The 19,146-nt window shown below is 41.3% G+C and overlaps 1 protein-coding gene across 6 annotated transcripts in view; it reads left to right on the top strand.

Annotated features, from left to right (window-relative positions):
- Positions 1-19,146, top strand: part of LOC126485091 (E3 ubiquitin-protein ligase Nedd-4) — a 187,818-nt gene that overhangs the window by 38,465 nt on the left and 130,207 nt on the right. For all 6 annotated transcript variants that reach the window (XM_050108697.1, XM_050108700.1, XM_050108698.1 and 3 more), the window contains exon 7: positions 11,114-11,247. In XM_050108697.1, coding sequence (XP_049964654.1) covers positions 11,114-11,247 — 134 coding nt within the window. The remainder of the gene's footprint in view (positions 1-11,113; positions 11,248-19,146) is intronic.

Raw genomic sequence — 19,146 nt, forward strand, 5'->3', positions numbered from 1 at the left:
ACTGTCACAATTGTCGGACTGAGTACACGAGATAAATCAGCCACGAGTATTGACCCCCATACATCAGAAGGTAATAGTTTATAAAATGATAATTAAATCGACACCCTAGCTGCAAACAGGCATTGATATACATCATTGGGGACATGTTGAAAATGTGTGCCCTGACTGGGACTCGAACCCGGGATCTCCTGCTTACATGGCAGACGCATTCCCAACATGTCCACACCACTACATTTGTAGTGAGCCTAATAGATGTTTGTCCATCACACTCATTAGTCTTGGCAGATTAATCTACCAAGTCCCGTACGTGTTGGGGCCTAGCATGTGCATTTGCACAAGAAGGTCAATGGCCAGGTAGCCATATTTTAACTGTATATGAAGAAGGTAGTATCTGTTCCCAAAAGAACAGATACCATTGATGACCGTGCAGCTTCTCTAGAATGAAATGATGACTAAATCAACACCCTAGTTGCAAACAGGCATTGATATTAGAGTCCCGGTCTTGGCACACGTTTTCAACATGTCCCCAATGATGTATATCAGTGCCTGTTTGCAGCTAGGGTGTCGATTTATCATTTCATTCTTGATAAGGTGCACGGTCATCAATGGTATCTGTTCTTTCAGGAACAGATACTACCTTCATATAAAGTAATAGTTTATGCTTCCAGAGTATTCTCACAAAGTCCAAAATGAACTACTTCACAACTGATAAGAGTGCCTTCCAGTTGTTTGGGCCATCAAAAAGTTCTGTCCATGTTTATTTGGCAGACTATTCACTTCTGTGACAGTCATACTCTGTTGGCTAAATAGCCTGAAGGATCTATCAGTTAGTCTAGTGGGATGGCACTGAGGTGTCAGAAGTATGACATCATAGAGGTATACAAAAATAGATGCAAACACAAGGATGCCATCTGCCTTTCGAGGAATCCTTTGGCAGAACACAGAAGTAGGGATAAAATCCCAGCCACCATTGCATTAAATGATGTTGCTGCTGAAAAGAGGAAAAATCCAGTGTTGCTGAAAACTGTAGAGGCCTTGGAGGAGGAAAAACAAATCAAAGGAGAATTCCAGTTAGCAACCAAAACATTTTATAAAAGTAACTGTGAACTGAAGGGGCAGAAATAGTTTCTCATGGTCAGCTATCTGGAAGTATTTCCATGTCACTCCAACATTTAGTCATTTGGGATTTATAAACTTTAGACAGAATCAAACAGGTACCATATTTACTCAAATCCGAACCGCACATTTTTTCCAGTTTTTTTAATCCAAAAAACTGCCTGCGGCTTAGAATCGACCACTGCATTTTCATACATTATCCAACGAAGTAAATACAAATTCCGTATTGTTCATCTTCAAATGTAGCAGAATTTCAGTGTACTACAAAAATCCGACTGGCAAGACTGTTTGGGATGTTTGTCAATATGGACAACTCTACATTCTGAATTTTTTCCTACCTGTGAGAAGAGATAGTTGCTAATAGGAACTTGACGAAATGTGAATCACTTGTAGTATTCTCTTCACCATAAGAAAGAATACGAATATAAACATTTTGCCATGTATTCTTTCGTGTTTGCTGCTATCTCATTTAAATCCTGTCTGCCTAATGAACTACGAAACTAGAGTGAGACAACAGCATACGCCGAAGAATATACATATCGTGTCGTGTTTATATTCGTATTATTCTTATGCCTAGTAGTGATACAGTCAGAAATGGAGCACGGCAACTGACTGGATTTTTAAATCTAAGATAACTCTAATTTCTGTGCAGAATTTGATGTACTAAAGAAGCGGCCGCAAAGATTTTCAAACGGAGAAAAATTTTCGCCTAACTCTCATTCAGAACATGTTCTATCATACACAGTCTGTTATTTGGTTCTTGTTAATCATTATCAAAGAAAGCAGCAGTGTAAGTAACAACAAATAGCAGTCTCCTGCCATTGTTTCGCTAATGAGATGATTCCTCTCTTTTTTTGTTTAAATTGTAAAGGGGGGGGGGGGGGGGGGGTAGCGTGCACAAAAGCAAGCCATGCCGCGAGCGGCGACAGGCCGTAAACATGCACTATCAGAATGCGACAAACAATGCATGACACAGTACAGTAATGCATTTTCAGCTTAGAGTGATGTAAACACCTATAACAAAGAAAACGGCACTTATCAGATCAAAGCAAAATAAGCAATCAATTCAAACCAAACGAAGCACGTGAAAAAGGAAGGGTACCCGTATAAATACGGAGGAGCGCCTGACTCATAGCAATGGCTACCTGGTAAAGCTTAACTGCTAAGCTTAAGACTCGAACCAAACTACTGTAGTTGTATCGTCATTCATTTGACCTAAATTGTGTCTCGTATTACAATGGACCAACTTTGTTTCAGTTTGGAGATGCGGCCTAAAACTTTTCTCTCCCCTTGAATTTCGAGTCTCAAATTTCATGTGCGGCTTAGATTCGGGAAATTTTTTTTTTTCTTTTATTTCAAGTCTCATTTTTCAGGTGCGGCTTAGATTCGAGTAAATACGGTATCTGGCCAGGTCTCTACTGATCCACAGACTTCGTGAGCCACTGCAAGGAATGCGCTGCTGTTACCTCCATGGCTCATGATACCAGACCCACTTGCAGCAGCAGCACCATTCCTTAGTTTGTAGTCAACCCCTTGGAGGGGCTCCTGAAGTCTAAATGGGAATCGATGATAGTGATAGTATGCACTAACTTCCTCACTTGCTAAACAGCCACGGAAACTGTGCCAACAACCAAAGCTCCAGAAATTGCAAAGTTCCTTGCAGAGGACATTTTCAAGCAAGGAGGACCTTGTGTAATATTCTCTGATCAGAGAAAAATTTTCCAGTTGAGACTGGTATCAGAGGTAACTGACAACTGCTTATTGCCTGCAGACAGATGGCCTCTCGGAAAGTTTTATTAAGACTTTGGCAAATTTGCTCTTGATGTACGTTGACGATGAACAGAAGCTGGCATAAAATGCTAGCCATCATGACACACACATACAACACGACAAAGCAAGACACTATAGGCTTCAGTATTTGTTAGGCTCCTTGTTCACAAAGCCGAAATGACAAGGAATATACTGTTCTTGGTGCTACTGGATGATACTGGAAGATGATTACGTGAAATATGTCATCACCAGGACCAAAGAAGCAACACAACTGGCTTGCATACAGAGCCTGGACACCCAAGAGAGAGTCAGTGTGCTATAGTACCAAGCACCAACCAGTGAGATGCAGCCTGGCAGACTTGGTACGGACTTTTATTCTGTGTGGAAATTGGGACTATTAGAAAGTTACCAAAGCACTACTTCGTCACTTGTTAGACGTGACATGAAGTAGAGGATTATGACCCTTCATCAAGAAGACAACAGTGCAGAGATGTCATCCATGTTCTCCGTATGAAGCCCTACTACAGTCCTGAGGTGCAGATTGACACGGGGGGCTTCTAGCTCAAGGAAACTGAAGACCCAGTGGATTACAAAGATTTTGATGTAGTCAACTACAATGAGAGCCTTTGAAACAGTGGGTCACTGTTTCTCCAGGAGAGGGAGCAATGCTGTGAACTGTGGCGTATACAGTGAGACGTAGTGGTTAGCGTTGCTGAATGGTGTGCTGTGGGTCACCAGTTGAAACAAAACCACCAGCAATTATTTATTATTGATACTAATCATTTCTGGAAGCTTCTAGGAATCTCTTGTTTTTAATGTCTGTATATTCAGTGACTATACATATTTGTATAAGTGAAAGCTCTCTCCATCCAGGAGAGTACTTTGATGTCAGTAATTTGTATAAATGAAAGCTCTCTCCATCCAGGAGAATACTTTGATGTCAGTAATAAACATGCTTCCAGTGCCGAGTGTTGTACTTCATTGATGACTCTCCTTTCAGATTTGGTCTTGATAGTGGTTACGGCATGCCAGTTTTTTGAGATCACATGTACATGTGTGGTGCGTATGATGAAAGTGACAAATGGATTTTAGTACTATGGAAGAATTAGCATTGTAGTAGACAGAATTAGCATTGTAGTAGTCAAGAATTTTGACAAGAGTTGATTAGTGTGTGACTTGGGCTTCCATCCAGGTGGCCATGTCGAAATTCCGTGATCTTTCCTCGAGTGTCACTCACATCCTCTTCTGATTGGGTGTTGAAATTGCTTGGCCATCTCTCCCCAAGGTGTGAGGTTCAGCAAACTGCGGTGAGGGTCACCTACCACTGTTCAACTCTAAGTGCATTACATCTAGACGAGACTCGTGAGCCATTGACTGCTGCTGTGTGCATTGTTGTTGGATAGCTGCTAGTGCAGAGTTCCATGCCCTCATCTCTGTTGACAAGAAGGTCATGGTGCCTTATCTCAATTGATTCTTTTATTATCCTCTCTCTAAAAAGCTCCTAGCTTGGCACATTGTCAGTTCCATATAATGTCACAACTTGGCAGGGCAGTGTTTGTGGCCACACTCACAAGGAGCTCGATATATACCAGGTATTAGCAGTTTGTCTTTCACTGAGCCAAGCTTATGTTTTGTTTTTCGTGTTGGTCAAAAGATGGACTAGATGCTTTTTTTCTCTGATGATTCTTGCAATTTTGGCTGAGAAAGGCCCAAGATGGGCATAAAAGTGAGTTTCCCTTCCTCTTTTGTACCTCTTCTTTGCGAATGGCTGTATCATTTGTTTTTTTCAGTGCACATCTGATCTGTGTCACTGTACCCGTTTTGACAAAACACTTCTCTAAGGTATTGCTGCTCAGCTGGGACCGAGCGAGGTGATGCAGTGGTTAGCACACTGGACTCTCATTCGGGAGGACGACAGTTCAATCCTGTCTCCAGCCATCCTGATTTAGGTTTTCCTTGATTTCCCTAAATCGTTTCAGGCAAATGCCGGGATGGTTCCTTTGAAAGGGCACGGCCGATTTCCTTCCCAACCTGAGCTTGTGCTCCGTCTCTAATGACCTCGTTGTCGACGGGACGTTAAACACTAACCACCACCACCACCACCTCAGCTGGGAAACTGTCTGTTGCAAATGGCACGTCTTATGTGCTAGTATTGTTATAACAGTGCACTGCTGCACCAGATGACAGCTTGTTGCATGAAGATAGAGATCAATGTGGGTCTCTTTCTGCAGACTGCGTGTGCTAGGGTACCATCTGCCTGTTTTCGTGTTATGATGTACAAAATTGGAAGACATCCATTGTGTTCTAGTTCCTTTGTGAACTGTACGTTTTAATGGACACTGTTCAGGAGGTCCAAGAGCTCATTCAGGGCATCTAACTATGAAGGAATGTGTCATCCATGTAACTGAAGAAGTCTTTAGGTTTGAGCTGTGCAGATTTTACTGCCATCTCCTCTAAACTCCTCAGCATCCCTCAGACAAAATTGTGAGAATTAATAGAAAACACAAGATAAAGGCCATCTTTCAACCACCATGAAAAACAAAAGATATCCTTGTCTTGGCGAAGGACAACCAACAACTGCAAATGTGCAGTATATATAGCATCCTTTGCGAGTGTAGCTGGCAGTGCATTGGGTAGACACAGTGCTGCATCTTGCAACACTGTGTCAAGCACATTCGATGCATACAGCTGGAACCTAAAGATAAATCAGCAATGGCAGGATACAGCCTCAACAAGGGACACACATTTGAATTTGAGAAAGCAAAAATGTTGTGCAGAGGGAGAGGCCCTAGGGAGTGAATCATCAGAGAATCAATTGAGATAAGACTCACTAAAAATCTTGTCAACAGAGATGAGGGCTAGCAGTGAAGTTTGGTGTAGACCCTGCACCAGCAGCTGTATGCAAAAATACACCCAGCAATTAAGTACTGATGAAACTAAGAAGCATTCCATGCTTTTATTGTTTTATAGCGCTACTAAAACTGACAAATAAGTTGAAAACAGTGTAGCCACTGAAATATTTTATGGTAACATCTAAGTGTTATATACTTATTGTTAAAAATGATCATTATATCTTTATATTTTGTGACAATACATTTCTGAGAAAACACTGTCTTACACAAGCATCTACAAGTAGAAAACAACATTTATCTATTTACTTTTTGCAGTTTGGTCATTACAGCATAATTAAAAATTAGAGAATGCTATAAAAATGTACTATAGTTGAGACAGCTTAAGAAGCTCCCTGAAAACTAGCAGCACTATGGCCAGCTTTTAACTGTGAAGCACAAATGCATACAGTTGAGACAAGAGCCTCCTGTAGCACTGCAAGGAAATTGAGACATTGCTAGAGAGACTTTTATGAAGTCGTGTTATGTCTGGGCAAGGACTGAGTCAAATGAGTCGCATTCCCTACCACATGTCAGCGAACCACGTGCTTGGGGAAAGGATAGGTAGAGATGGCCTCCCAGTCGTGACACTTTGCCAGAATATGATGAAATGATACTCATCAAAACATCAAATTTCAACACAACCACCTGAATAGAAGCCTGGAAAAGTCCAGATTCTCATACAACTGCTGTGGTTAAATTTTGTATGTTTGAGTTATAGATGTATACATAACCAGCAATACTTTATGCAGTGGGCCAGAATGTTTGATTTTATTTTCAGAATTTTCATTTTCAGTGTGAAGGATCAATGTTCTGAAAGTATTTATATCCAGTTAAATTATAGGACAGTGTGGGGAAATGATCATTGGAGTGCTGCTTCAGAAGTAAGGCTTTAAAATTAACTGGTCAGTAAATCTATTTCTTCCATCAACACACAGGATAAAACCCTCAAACCAGAAACAAAATGTGCTATGAAGCACAATTTACAAAACACTAGATTTACTAAATTTCGTGCCATTTCCCAAACATAAAATATGTTGAACAAGGTGTTCTAAGCTAAACCAAAATTGGTTGGCACAGATTCATGTTGTAAGCTACTGGTTTTTCTGGTAGAGAAAAATGTTCCAAGAAACAGGCTATTGAGAGACTGCAGTGGCCACTACCAGTCTTGCTGATTTTTAGCTGAATAAATTTATGAATTCAGCCCTTCTGCCAGAACAGCTCTTAAGTACTTGCCCCTCTCTTGCCACTAATCATCAGTAGTATTTTCTGCTTGTATATGTATGTCAGAACAATGGAGTAGTTCAGCTTTCAAAAATGAGTGCTTTGTCAAAGCTCGTGCACACACCTCCATCCCCCGCCCCCTCCCTCCCCCCCCCCCCTCTCTCTCTCCCCCTCCCCCCTCTCTCTCTCTCTCTCTCTCTCTCTCTCTCTCTCTCTCTCTGTGTGTGTGTGTGTGTGTGTGTGTGTGTGTGTGTGTGTGTGTGTGTGTGTGTGTGTTTTTTTTTTTAGGGGGAGGGGTGCTGCACATGCACTTGTCCTCCATTGTCATGCAGTGGCAGGTGCATTGAAAAAGAAGCTGCAAGTTCGAGAGCATAGCTGCGGTGTTGAGGAACCTGTTTGAATATTCCTTACTGTGAAATATTAAAATAGAAATATGAGGTTACTAAACATAAAAGGTCTTGCAGTTATGCTGAAGTCATGTATTTCTCAGCTGTGTACAGAAAGATATTGCTAAAATGTGAGGCATATTCTTTTACTAATTAATTACTTTCTAATTTATCCAGTGATTTTATGGTTCTACTTTACACAGTTTCCTTTTTGTTTCATATATTGTTCCCATGCATGTATTTATTGAGGAAAAATTGTATTTAATAATTTCTGGTTGCATATTGGTAACTGGTTGCTTGATTTCTTTTTAAAGTAGCTGGGGTATGAATTAATACCCTCTCAAACAACTGGTTTGGTGCAGTTTTCCGCACTAGTCTATCCTGTGAAAGCATCTTCATCTCTGCATAAGTACTCTGTCCTACATCTGTTTGAACCTGTTTACTGTGTTCAATTCTTGGTCTCCCTCTAAAAGTTTAACCCCCCCCCCCCCCCACACACACACACACACACTTCAACCTATTAAGAAACTGACAATTCCTCAATGATGCCTCATGATGTGTCCTATCAACCAATCCTTTCTTTTAGTGAAGTTGTGCCACAAATTTCTTTGTTCCCTATTTCATTTCAGTACCTGATCATTACTTAGTTTATATACTGATCTAATTTTCAACATTATTCTGTTCCACCACATTTAAAAATATTCTGTTTTCTTCTTGACTTACCTGCTTACTCTCCACATCTCACATCTGTGCAGAGCTACACTCAATATAAATACCTTTAGAAAAGTCTTCCTAACACTTAAAAGATCACACAGGGAGATTTTCATAATTTTTTTATGTTTGTGGTACATGAAGTTAGCAGCTCAAATACCAGCTGCCCAAAGCACTTCGATGCAACTCTCAGTAAGTCTTGAGACAATAGACTTTGAAGTTTTTGGAGTGTCTTTAATTCACTAAAATTTAAGGCAATTCTTTGATGGGCTGTGTGACTGCTTGCTAGAATGCTCGCCTGCCCCAAGGGCAGTGTGTCCAATTCCCAGCAGTGCAAATTTTTAAACAAATATTCATGTTCCATGAGCATACCCGTCAAGCATAAAACACACAAAGAAAAGAGAAAAAAAGAAAGAAAAAGATGCTGGCATTAATGACTGGCGATACTGACCTGATTCTCATATTGTCTCCAAGATAGTACCACTCTTGACTGATGTGAAGCTGGAAGTCAAAATGAGTGTGGGTTGATATTTGCTCAAAGATAGACATGAAACCTCAATTTAGTTTTCACTAACACAGTTACTCTTCACTACATTCCATTATTAAAAACGGTTACTAGTTTGTCAACTACGAAAATTTGTAAATGCATTGAACCAGACCGGTATCAACAGCAACAGTCACAGAGGAAAAGTTGAATATTCAGTTGTGGCACAAAATACAGCTCATATAGTTCTTACTTAACCTGTCCTGTAGTAATTAATTACGGAAAAGATTACATTTTTGTTGTTCAATTTATCTGGTCCATAATATGTATCACCCTGTGTCTAAAAATAGCTAGTTTCAGTGATGTTAACATTCCAGACTCTTGCTAATCACAACAAAGTTCAGTTAAAATGTTTTTTAATTTGGCTTATAGAAATCACTCGAAAGTCTTCAAACATTTCGTATGACTGAGTCTCGTGACTGTAGGTTTTATTTGTGTGTACAAAATGTGCAAGACCGGAATCTGGCTATTTTTAGGACTTGGGAATAAACTATTATCTTGAAGGCTACATAATACTTTAAAAATGACTAGATGGAGTTTTACGGTTTTGGATGAACTAAGAAAAATAATATGTTTCTATCTTACAGAAAATGTTACTGATTAGAAATTTAGAAAAATACATACACTATTTTTTTACATCATGATGATTCTCTTGTTTACATGTATGACTGCCATCTTGCAAACTAGGTAAATCACATGAAAGTATTAATTGATGAGCTAATTTAATGCTGCATGTCATGTTATAGAGAAAATTTAAACCAACAGAAGTATGTAGACGAAGTTATGTTTCACAAATATAAAAAATTACAAAAATCCAGGTGTGGTATGGCTCCCTTGTTAAATTTATAGTAATAAATTTCTTGGTTTCAAAAATTGTTTCCTTATCATCACCAGACTGTGTTTTATATCCTCTCTACTTTGGCCATAATCATTTATTTTGATGCCCAAATAGCAAAATACATAGAGAGGTTTTAGTGTCCCGATACCTAATCTACTTCCATCAACGTCACCTGATTTGATTCAACAACGTTTCATTGACTATTAGCTTTGTTATATTTTTGTTGATGCTCATCTAATAACCACTTTTCAAGATACTATCCATTCTTTTCAGTTCTTGCAAATTCTTTGCTGTATCCAACAGAATTATAATATCATCAACAAACTGGTATGTTTTTATTTTGTTTCTCTGAACTTTAATTCCTTTCCAAATTTCTCTATGGTTTTCTCGACTGCTTGCTTGTTGTACAGACTGAATAAAATGGCGGAGTAGTTATAGCCCATTGCCACTCCATTCTCATCTGCTGCTTTCCTTTAATTTTGCTCCCTGTTTTCCATACCTGCTGCCTTCAGGATTTCAAAAAGTGTATTCCATTAAATAGTGTCAAAAGCGTTCCCTAAGTTTACAAATGCTATAAGTAATAGGTTTGCCTTTCTTCGACCCATCTACTGAGATGAGTCTTCAGAGTTCCTACATTTCTCTGGAACCCAAACTAATAGTCCCAATGGCTGACTTCTACTACTTTTTCCACTTTTTTAAAAATTACTTGTCAGTATTTTGCAACCATGACAAAGTAAAAAAAAATACACATCAAATGCAAGCACGACACCCATGTCCCCCCCCCCCCCCCCCCCCCCCCACACACACACACACACACACACACACTATCCCAGTGCTGCTGCCTAACTGAAGGGTGAGGGATTGTCGGATGAGAGAAACAAGCAAGAGGGAAGGAAAGTTGTCACTTTTCTTTCAGAAAGACCTCCAAGCTTTAGCTTCTGCAAATGCATCTACCGCACTATCTTAGTTTTACACAAGCATCCCAAAACTGCTATTCCTATTATGCAGTCTGTTTCCTACATCCCGTTTTCATACTGAAGCCTTTGCTGTACTCCAACTGGAACAGCATTCCAAAGACAACTCCAAAAAACTATCCAGTCTGCTGTACCCCTACTTCTACTTCAGAATACAACTACTAAACAATTTCTATACTATTTGCAGGGATGACCTCGCAAGCCCCTCACAGCACCCACACCCTGTGTTGCTGACCTTTTAAATCATCCACATCACCTGAAACTCCCCCTTCTCCCTTCCCTTCCCTGTTTATATCCTAGGAATCCCTTCATGTATAGGAGGAGGTATCTACCACCTGTCTTTCACCTTGTGACTTCTCATGTTATTCATATTAATAATATAAACTGGGAGTTAAAAAAATTGAAATAATAAAATGTTCCAATTATTTTAACAGTGGTCATGCGTTATATGTTGTTTGTCTCCATGTACAGGTAAAATGTAATTCACTATGCAACAGCACTGTGCTATTCAGACATTGTGTTTGTTCCATTGGGTAAAAAAATCTCATAAGTCTGTAACATTAGAAAACACCAGTAGACGGTTTCTACTATTAACAGGGGCACCTATATGACAAATCCATTCTGTGATGTATTATTGATGTGTATTTGGTTTTTGTCTCCAGTCGGTACTCTCGCAGAACTCGGAACAACTGCCTCCCCTGCCAGCAGGATGGGAAGAACGCCAGGATGCTAATGGTCGCACCTATTACGTAAATCACATTGCTCGTTCAACTCAGTGGGAACGACCCACCTTCACGTAAGTTTCTTTGCTCTGAAAAAGAAACGGAGTAATCATAAATATGCAGGAAAGTTCTGATAGAATGTGGGTAATTTAGGAGTAAAAGAGAGTTTCACTGAGTAGCAGACGTATTGTTTAATCAACAGGCACACACGAAAGAGAAAGAAAACTTGGTAGTTTTTGGAGTAAATCCATTATTGAGCTAGAGTACAAAAATGCATGCACATGTGAGCACAACTGTCTCTACATCATACTGGGTGGGCACAGTATGTGCTAGCAGGTTTTCTGTCTCTTCCTCATGTGTTCCTGTCAATGGCTCTGCTATCTAGTGAGTGCATCCTTTACTCCTAAAGTCATGTAAATGGACTAATCAGTTTGGCTTATTATAAACACTAAAGAATGTAGATTTTATGCATAGCTGTACCTAAGTTGGCTCTATATTTAGTGTGTACGAAGAAGCATCTTGTGCCACTATATTACTGAATTGTTCCTTCTAAGTGTAAGTGGATTTGCAGATGTGAACAGCCTATGATCTTGCAAATACGGAGAAAAAATTTAAATTGTTTTTATTAATATTATTATTATCATCATCATCATCATCATCTGAATGCTGCTTGTAACATTGGCCATGCAGACTGTAGTAATTAATGTAATAGACAAAGAAGTAGTAAGACATTGCTTCATTGTAGAAACTGTCCTTGACTAACGTGGTACATTGCTCGGATTAATTTGACTTTCCTTTCATTTTTTGGGTTGCATAACATTTTACATGTAGTTTACCATCACTGTGATGAAAATTTTTATTGCCAGCAATGGTAGTGTGTTCATTGTCATTTTAGTTGCCTTTTGAGTGTGATCAACAATGTACCTGATAGCTTTATGATACAAAATGCTGTAGCTACTATACCCTGTACAGCAAATCATTAGTCACCAGAAAGAATCAAGTGGCTCTGTTTCCTCTGCATAATTGTTTTTGTGTTGACCCCTGCCAGTACCTTGCGAAGCATATAAATTACCACCTGTGATAGTAGAATAAACTGAAAAACCAAGATTAAATAAGCGCTGTAAAATATTCTTGCTGTTTTCTTGCATCATAACTGGATAAAACCATAAGCTTTTTCATGATTGCTTCCATGGATTTCATCATGAACAAGCAGATGATTGTGAGAAGTACATACATTGTCTCCTTTTCTGCGAGTCTGTTAACAACACATCATAACTACACAAACAGGTCTCGCATTCACTTCTCAGTTTGGAACTTCACCAGCAGCATATGATGATATTTCTTAATGAATTGAAAGTCATTAAGATTTTCGAATGCTGTTAATTTGCAGGTCAGAAAAATGTCACTTGCCCAGTGCTTGAAGTAACAAACATGGACACAAGACTGACATAGAAGTTACGGTGAGATGAGAACACTAAGAAAACAACTTGGGTGCATGTAAGTGACCCAGAATCATTGAAATAACCCAAGATGTATGTACTGAGAATAACTTCAGTGGAACAGAGATTTGGTGGACCATATTACGTTGAGGTTGAGTAACAGGTTCTGGGATCCATGGAATTTAGCAAAACATTGCCTAAAAATACCATTGTAGTGTTAATAATATTACATCACAACAATAATGCTGTCATTTCTCCATAAACATAATCACAATTAGTCAGTCTAGTATGTTATAGCCATTGTCTCATAAACCATTGATCAACATTAGTTGTATTCTGAATAACTAAGTTCTTCTATTTAAAAAGCTTTTATTTAAACAAGTTGTAATTGTAGCTCTGTTTTGATATTAGCAAAGTGAGTTCACACAGTAGTCAGTCATTGAAGTTCATTTGATGTTGATGGAGGGTCTTATTTCCTTCTGCTATGTGCTGGTATGAAGATACACTCCTCCATTTGTACCATGAAGGAATCCACTATTCTGATGCACTTTCTTCTTGTTTAGGTCAATAGTTCTTTAAGTAGTCACAATCAGAAGTCCTTATGCTATGACATAAATTTCTTGTAATGAACAATGATTTCGATAGAATTCAAAAATTTAGATTCTAGACACATTTCACTTAGTTTATGATGTTCAATTATTATGGTTCCCTTTTTGAGATAAGTGGCAATATGTGTTGTGTCTACAACAGAAATTAATTTAGCAATCTGAACTTGAATATTTCATCCATACAGGTTAGCATCATGAGTGCTGTGACTGTTGATAAATATGAATAAAAAAACTTTACTGAAACAGTCACTTGTTTATTTTTCATTAAGTGGTCCAATTGTAAAGGCCATCATCTTGAGATGCATAATTGTGTTGTTACACTCCAGATGTTGTGTAGAGCTGTGAAAAGGCATCTGTGCTGTATATCAAAACCAAGAATGTAACAACACAATTCTCCAACTGAAGATGACTGTGTGAACCATCAAAATGCATAGTGAAAAATGAACAATTGTCTGAGATAGTAATACAGTCTGTAAAGAGTGAAAAGGAAGTATTTGTTCTGAGAAAGTACCTAGAATCTCCAAATGTTCTGAAATTAGTTTTATCGCAATTGAGGACTACATTCATGGACACAAAGACTTTTCAGTTGTTTCCATATATATAAAATGTAATAATCATATTTGACAATATAATGTAATTGGATAGATCAAAACTCTACTCGCCAAGTGGCTTCAGAACTCGCACATAAAAGGAGGTTATAATTATGCAAGTTTTCGGAACCAGTGACTCCTTCCAGCGGAAGGGTTGAGGGGGAAGGAAGGAGGGAGAAAGAAAAGAACTGGAGAGGTGTAGGAAAAGGGTTAGATTTTGGAAAACTCATTCAGAACCTCATGTTGGGGGAGACTAACCCAACGGGATGAGAAGGAATGACTGATTATTGGGGACTGCACCAGATGTGATTTGAAACCCTTGGAGCTTAAAGGCGGAATACAAGGTAATAGGCCAGACAGGTTACTGCTAAAATATCATGCACGAGTTAAAAATAGTGTAAAGTTAACTGCGTTGTACATAACAGAGGTGGGAGGGGGATGGAAAAAACAGACAGATAAGAAAATGAAAGATGTAGAAAACTAAAATGGAGTGAAGAAAATAATAGGTACTCCGTAGAAATGCTGAAACGGACGAAATTAAGGCCAGGTGGGTGGCGAGAACCAAGGTCTTGTTGTAACCAATGAAGTAATTTTTTATAGTGAAAGCCATGTGTAGGACATAGTTGTGGCCAAGTTCAGCACTACAACATGTCCTTGGTTCGTGCCACCCACCTGGCCTTAATTTACATTAATTTCTTCCTTCTCAACATTTCTTCATAGTACCTACTCCTTTCTTTATTCCATTTTAGTTTTCTACAGCTTTTATTTTCTTACCTGTCTACTTTTTGCCGTTCCCATCCCACCTCTGTTACATACAATGCACTTAACTTTTCACTCTAACTAGTGCACGATGTTTTAACAGTAATCTCTTCTTACATATTACCCCGTGTTCCACCTTTCAGCGCACAGGTTTTCAAATCTCGTCTGGTACACTCCCCAACAAGGAGTCCTTCCTTTTCATACCATCTGATAACCCTCAGGGGGCTCGCCACTCCTTAGCGGGTTCATGCTTGGCTACCACGGGGCCCCAGCCTTTGCAGCATTTTTTCCCTTCCGTGCTGCATATCTATCCTCTTGCTATTCTTTTTCCCCTCCCTTGGGGAACATACCTGGGATGTTATTGGGAACGTTCTGCATTCTGTCACTAATGTAAGAACAGTCTCGCCTTCATTTTTCGCTCCCTTTTCCTTTCTTTGTTTCTCTTCTCCTCTCTTTCCAGCACTTCGGCATTTGAAGTTCCTCTTTTTCTTCTTTCTCACTGTGAACTCCTGAAAGCTGGCCCCACACGCCTGACACGTAACAGGTGACTGGGTAACGCGTAATTCCCAGCCCCGAGTCGACAGGTTCGGTTCACACATACCTTCTGGTACAAGCCAGGCCCAGGGAGAGGTGATTGCCTGAGCTGCAACCTCCCCAAATTGCCGACTGGTCCCTCTGTCAGGAGTTTGAGAGATGTGACCTGAGGTGTGAACAGTCACCTGAGGCGGGTGAGCCCCTTTGTGAAGGGGCCCCCAGGTGGAAGGAGCACGCTATCGGAGACACTGGCAATTGTGGGGGATTTTCTCGCAATGAGTCAATTGTCTTCCCAATCAGCATCTACAAAACGTAAACATAATGAGGCTAATGATTCAAAGACCCGTCCCACTTCACCATGGTTCCTTGTGGTCTCACGTACTGAAGACGGTTAGTCCTTCGTCACAGTAAATCCACTTATTGTTCAGAAAGGTGTTGATGCAATTGCCAGCCTTGTGAAATCCTGCTCTCGTTTACGGAATGGCAGTTTGATTTTGGAGACCCCTTCTGATTCTCAAGCACAACAACTGCTTGCTGCCTAGTTTCTTCAGTTACCCTGTTCGTGTTGAGGCCCATAGAACTTTGAATTCTTCCCGTGGTGTAATTTACACCAGGCAGCTCGACAGTCTAACCGAGGCCAAAATCCAATCTTACCCCTCTGATCAGGGTGTCATTGCTGTCCATTGCGTAATGAAAAAGGTAGATTCCTCCTTAGTGCCCATCCACACTGTTTCTGACCTTTGATAGAGTGGTGCTTCCGTCCAAGATCAAAGCAGGCTATGAAATTATCACAGTCCAGCCATATATTCCAAACCTGATGTGCTGCTACCAGTGTCATCGTTTCAACCACACTAGAACATCTTATCGACACCCGGCCAAATGTTTCACCTGTGGTATGGATGCGCATGAAGTGCGAATGTCCACCTCCTCCTCCCTGTTGTATCAACTGCAATGCCCCATGTATCTTGATGAGTGGGCTGCTCGAGAGATCCAGGTAAAGGAAAACATGCCTTACCCAGTCACTTGAAAGTTACTGGGCAGTCGCAGTCCCTGCATTCTCCCCTCTGGTACATGTTATTCTGCTCTTGTTACCCCCTTGCTCCACGAAGGACATGGCCATGCAGACATGTGGCCTCCAGTTCAGCTCTGAGGTTGTGAAATTGTCCAGTGTCAAGGTAGCATAGCCAAACTCCCACCCCCCCCCCCCTCACCCCCCACCCCCACCGTCCAGCTGCGCAACAAGCTGTCAAACTCTCACCTCGAGGGGTGAAGCCACCAGCTACACAACTGGTTGGCAGGAAAGGACAGGAGTAGTACTCCAACGAAGACTTCCTCTATCCCTCCAGCCAAACCACATTCGAGTCTTCCTCTAATCGGAAGGGCTCGAAGTCCACCGAAGGCAAACGGTCTTCTGCTTCGCCAACTTAGACACTCTTAGACACTCTTCGGTGGTGTTGCCACATGATACTTTATCCCAGCCAGCCTCTGTGTTGCCGGTAAGCACCGACAATTGTTTTCCAGCATTGTCCTCCAAGGACCATCCACACAAGCAAGCTGATGCTTCTGTGGATCCTGTGGAGTGAGATCCTCCTGTTTTTGTGCCCTATAGTAGCGACTCTTCCCTGGCTGTCACTCGATGGCTGCTGAGGTAACGCTCCTGCATCTCTTCCTCATCTTGACTCTCCTCCAATGGAATGCTCGCAGTCTTCGGTCCCACAAAGAGGATTTACGGCTGCTTTTAGCATCGCAGTGTCCCCTTGTTCTCTACCTCCAGAAAACAAAATTGCACCCTCATGACCGCTTTGAGCTTTCAAACTATTTATCGATGCGTTTTGATCTTCCTCTTGAGGTCGGCATTCCATCTCACGGGAGCGTCGTGCTACCTACGGGATGACATTCATAGTCAACCCATCTCCATGACTACCAGTCTTCAAGCTGTTGCAGTATGCCTTTTACTTCCCCGCCTAACTTTTTCCCTCTGTACAAATTATGTCCCTCCATCATTCGATGTCATCATGGCACACTTCCTTCAGCTTATTGGGCAGCTGCCTTCCCCATTTTTGCTATTTGGTGACTTTAATGCCCATCATCCCCTTTGGGGTTCTCCCAGGACCTGTCAGAGAGGTGCTCTCTTGGCTGGCCTTAACCAACTCAATCTCTTCTGCCTTAACACTGGAGCACCCACTTTCCTTTCCAACACCTTGCATACCTATTCCCATTTGGACGTATCCTTGTGCAATGGCCAGCTTGCCCCTCATCTTGAGTGGTCTGTTCTTTCTGACACCTACTCGAGTGACCATTTCCCGTGTGCTATCTCTTTCTGACTTGTACCCCATCCGCGTGCATGCCCAAATGGCAGCTTCCTAAGGCTGACTGGCAGCTGTACTCCTCCCTGGCAACCTTTGAAGAACAAGATTTCCATGGGTGTGATGACTAGGTGGGATATCTCACAAATGTTATCGTTACTGCTGCAGAATGTTCCATTCCCCACACTTCCTCTTTACCATGTCGTGTCCCAGTCCCTTGGTGGTCTGAGGCATGCCACGATGCAATTGGCGCACAAAGATATGCTCTCCACATTTTTAACTGCCATTCTACGATGGCAAACTGCATTCATTATAAACAAATGCGTGCAGAGTGTCATCACGTTCTTTGGGATAACAAAAGGGCTAGCTAGATTTTATTCACTAGTTCTTTAAACAGTTCTACCACTTCCTCTTGTCATCTGGGCCAACCTCCGATGGCTCTCTGGGACCAAGATCCATTCCCCAATTTCTGGCCTGAGTGTAGCTGACAATGTCATTATGGACCATATTGCTATCTCCAACATCTTGGGCCACCATTTTGCGGAAGTTTCGAGCTCTTCCCATTGTCACCCTGTCTTCCTCCATCGGAAACAAGCAGGGGAGGCTCAGGCGATACCCTTCTCTTTTCCGAATTGCGAGTGCTACAATGTCGGCTTTACTATGAGGGAGCTAGATTGTGCTCTCAGTTGATCCCAATCCTCCACCCCAGGGCCAGACACAGTCCACATTCAGATGTTCTCTTGCGGGCAAGCACTTTCTGCTTAACACTTACAACCACAGCTGGGAAGAGGGCACATTTCCCGGACGCTGGTGTGAAGCCACCATCATACCCGTACCTAAGCCCGGTAAGGGCAGGAACCTTCCTTCTAGCTACTGCCCCATCTCTCTTACCACCTGCGTTTGCTAGGTGATGGCACGTATGCTTCATGCCCCACTGGTATGGTGGCTCGAGTCTCACAACTTATTGACAAATGCACAGTATGGTTTTTGATTGTGTCTTTCTGCCGGTGACACTCTCATTACTTTGTTCACCCATGTCATGAATGGTTTTCTGTGGAAATCCCAGACTGTCCGTGTTTTTCAGTTTGGAGAAGGCCTGTAACACCTGCAGGAGGACTGGTATCCTCCGTAGTCTTTTTACGCATGGGGCTTCCATGATGCCTGCCCTGTTTCCTTTAGGCATTTTTAAAAGACCGAGTTTCCAAGGTGAGTGTGCATTCTGCCTTGTCGGACACCTTTATCCAGGAAAATGGTGTGCCTCGGGGTTCCGTCTTGAGCTTTGTCCTCTTCGCTGTCGCCATTAACCCTATAATGGCCTGTCTCCTGCTGGGCATTTCCGGCTCCTTTTTGTTGACAATTGTGCCATCTATTGCAGTTCTCCACGGACCTGTCTGAGCGGTGTCTTCAGTGTCATCTTGATCATCTTTATTTCTGTAGCATCGACAATGGCTTTTGCTTTTCCTCTGACAAAACCATCTGTATTTTCCACTGACACACTGTATGAATTTGCGGTGGTGCAAATGGTTTCTCCCACCATCTTTACATTTTGGTCCTGTTGCCCTTCTGTTCATTGAAACTATGAAATTCCTGGGGCTCATGCTCGATAGGAAACTCTCTTGGTCCTCCCATGTGTCTTACCTGGTAGCCCACTGTACTCGGTTCCTCAGTGTCCAACATGTCCTCAATGGTACTTCCTGAGATGCTGATTGAACCATCCTCCTCTGTTTGTACTGGTCA

The sequence above is a fragment of the Schistocerca serialis genome, chromosome 6, assembly GCF_023864345.2.
Source record: "Schistocerca serialis cubense isolate TAMUIC-IGC-003099 chromosome 6, iqSchSeri2.2, whole genome shotgun sequence".
Lineage (NCBI taxonomy): Eukaryota > Metazoa > Arthropoda > Insecta > Orthoptera > Acrididae > Schistocerca > Schistocerca serialis.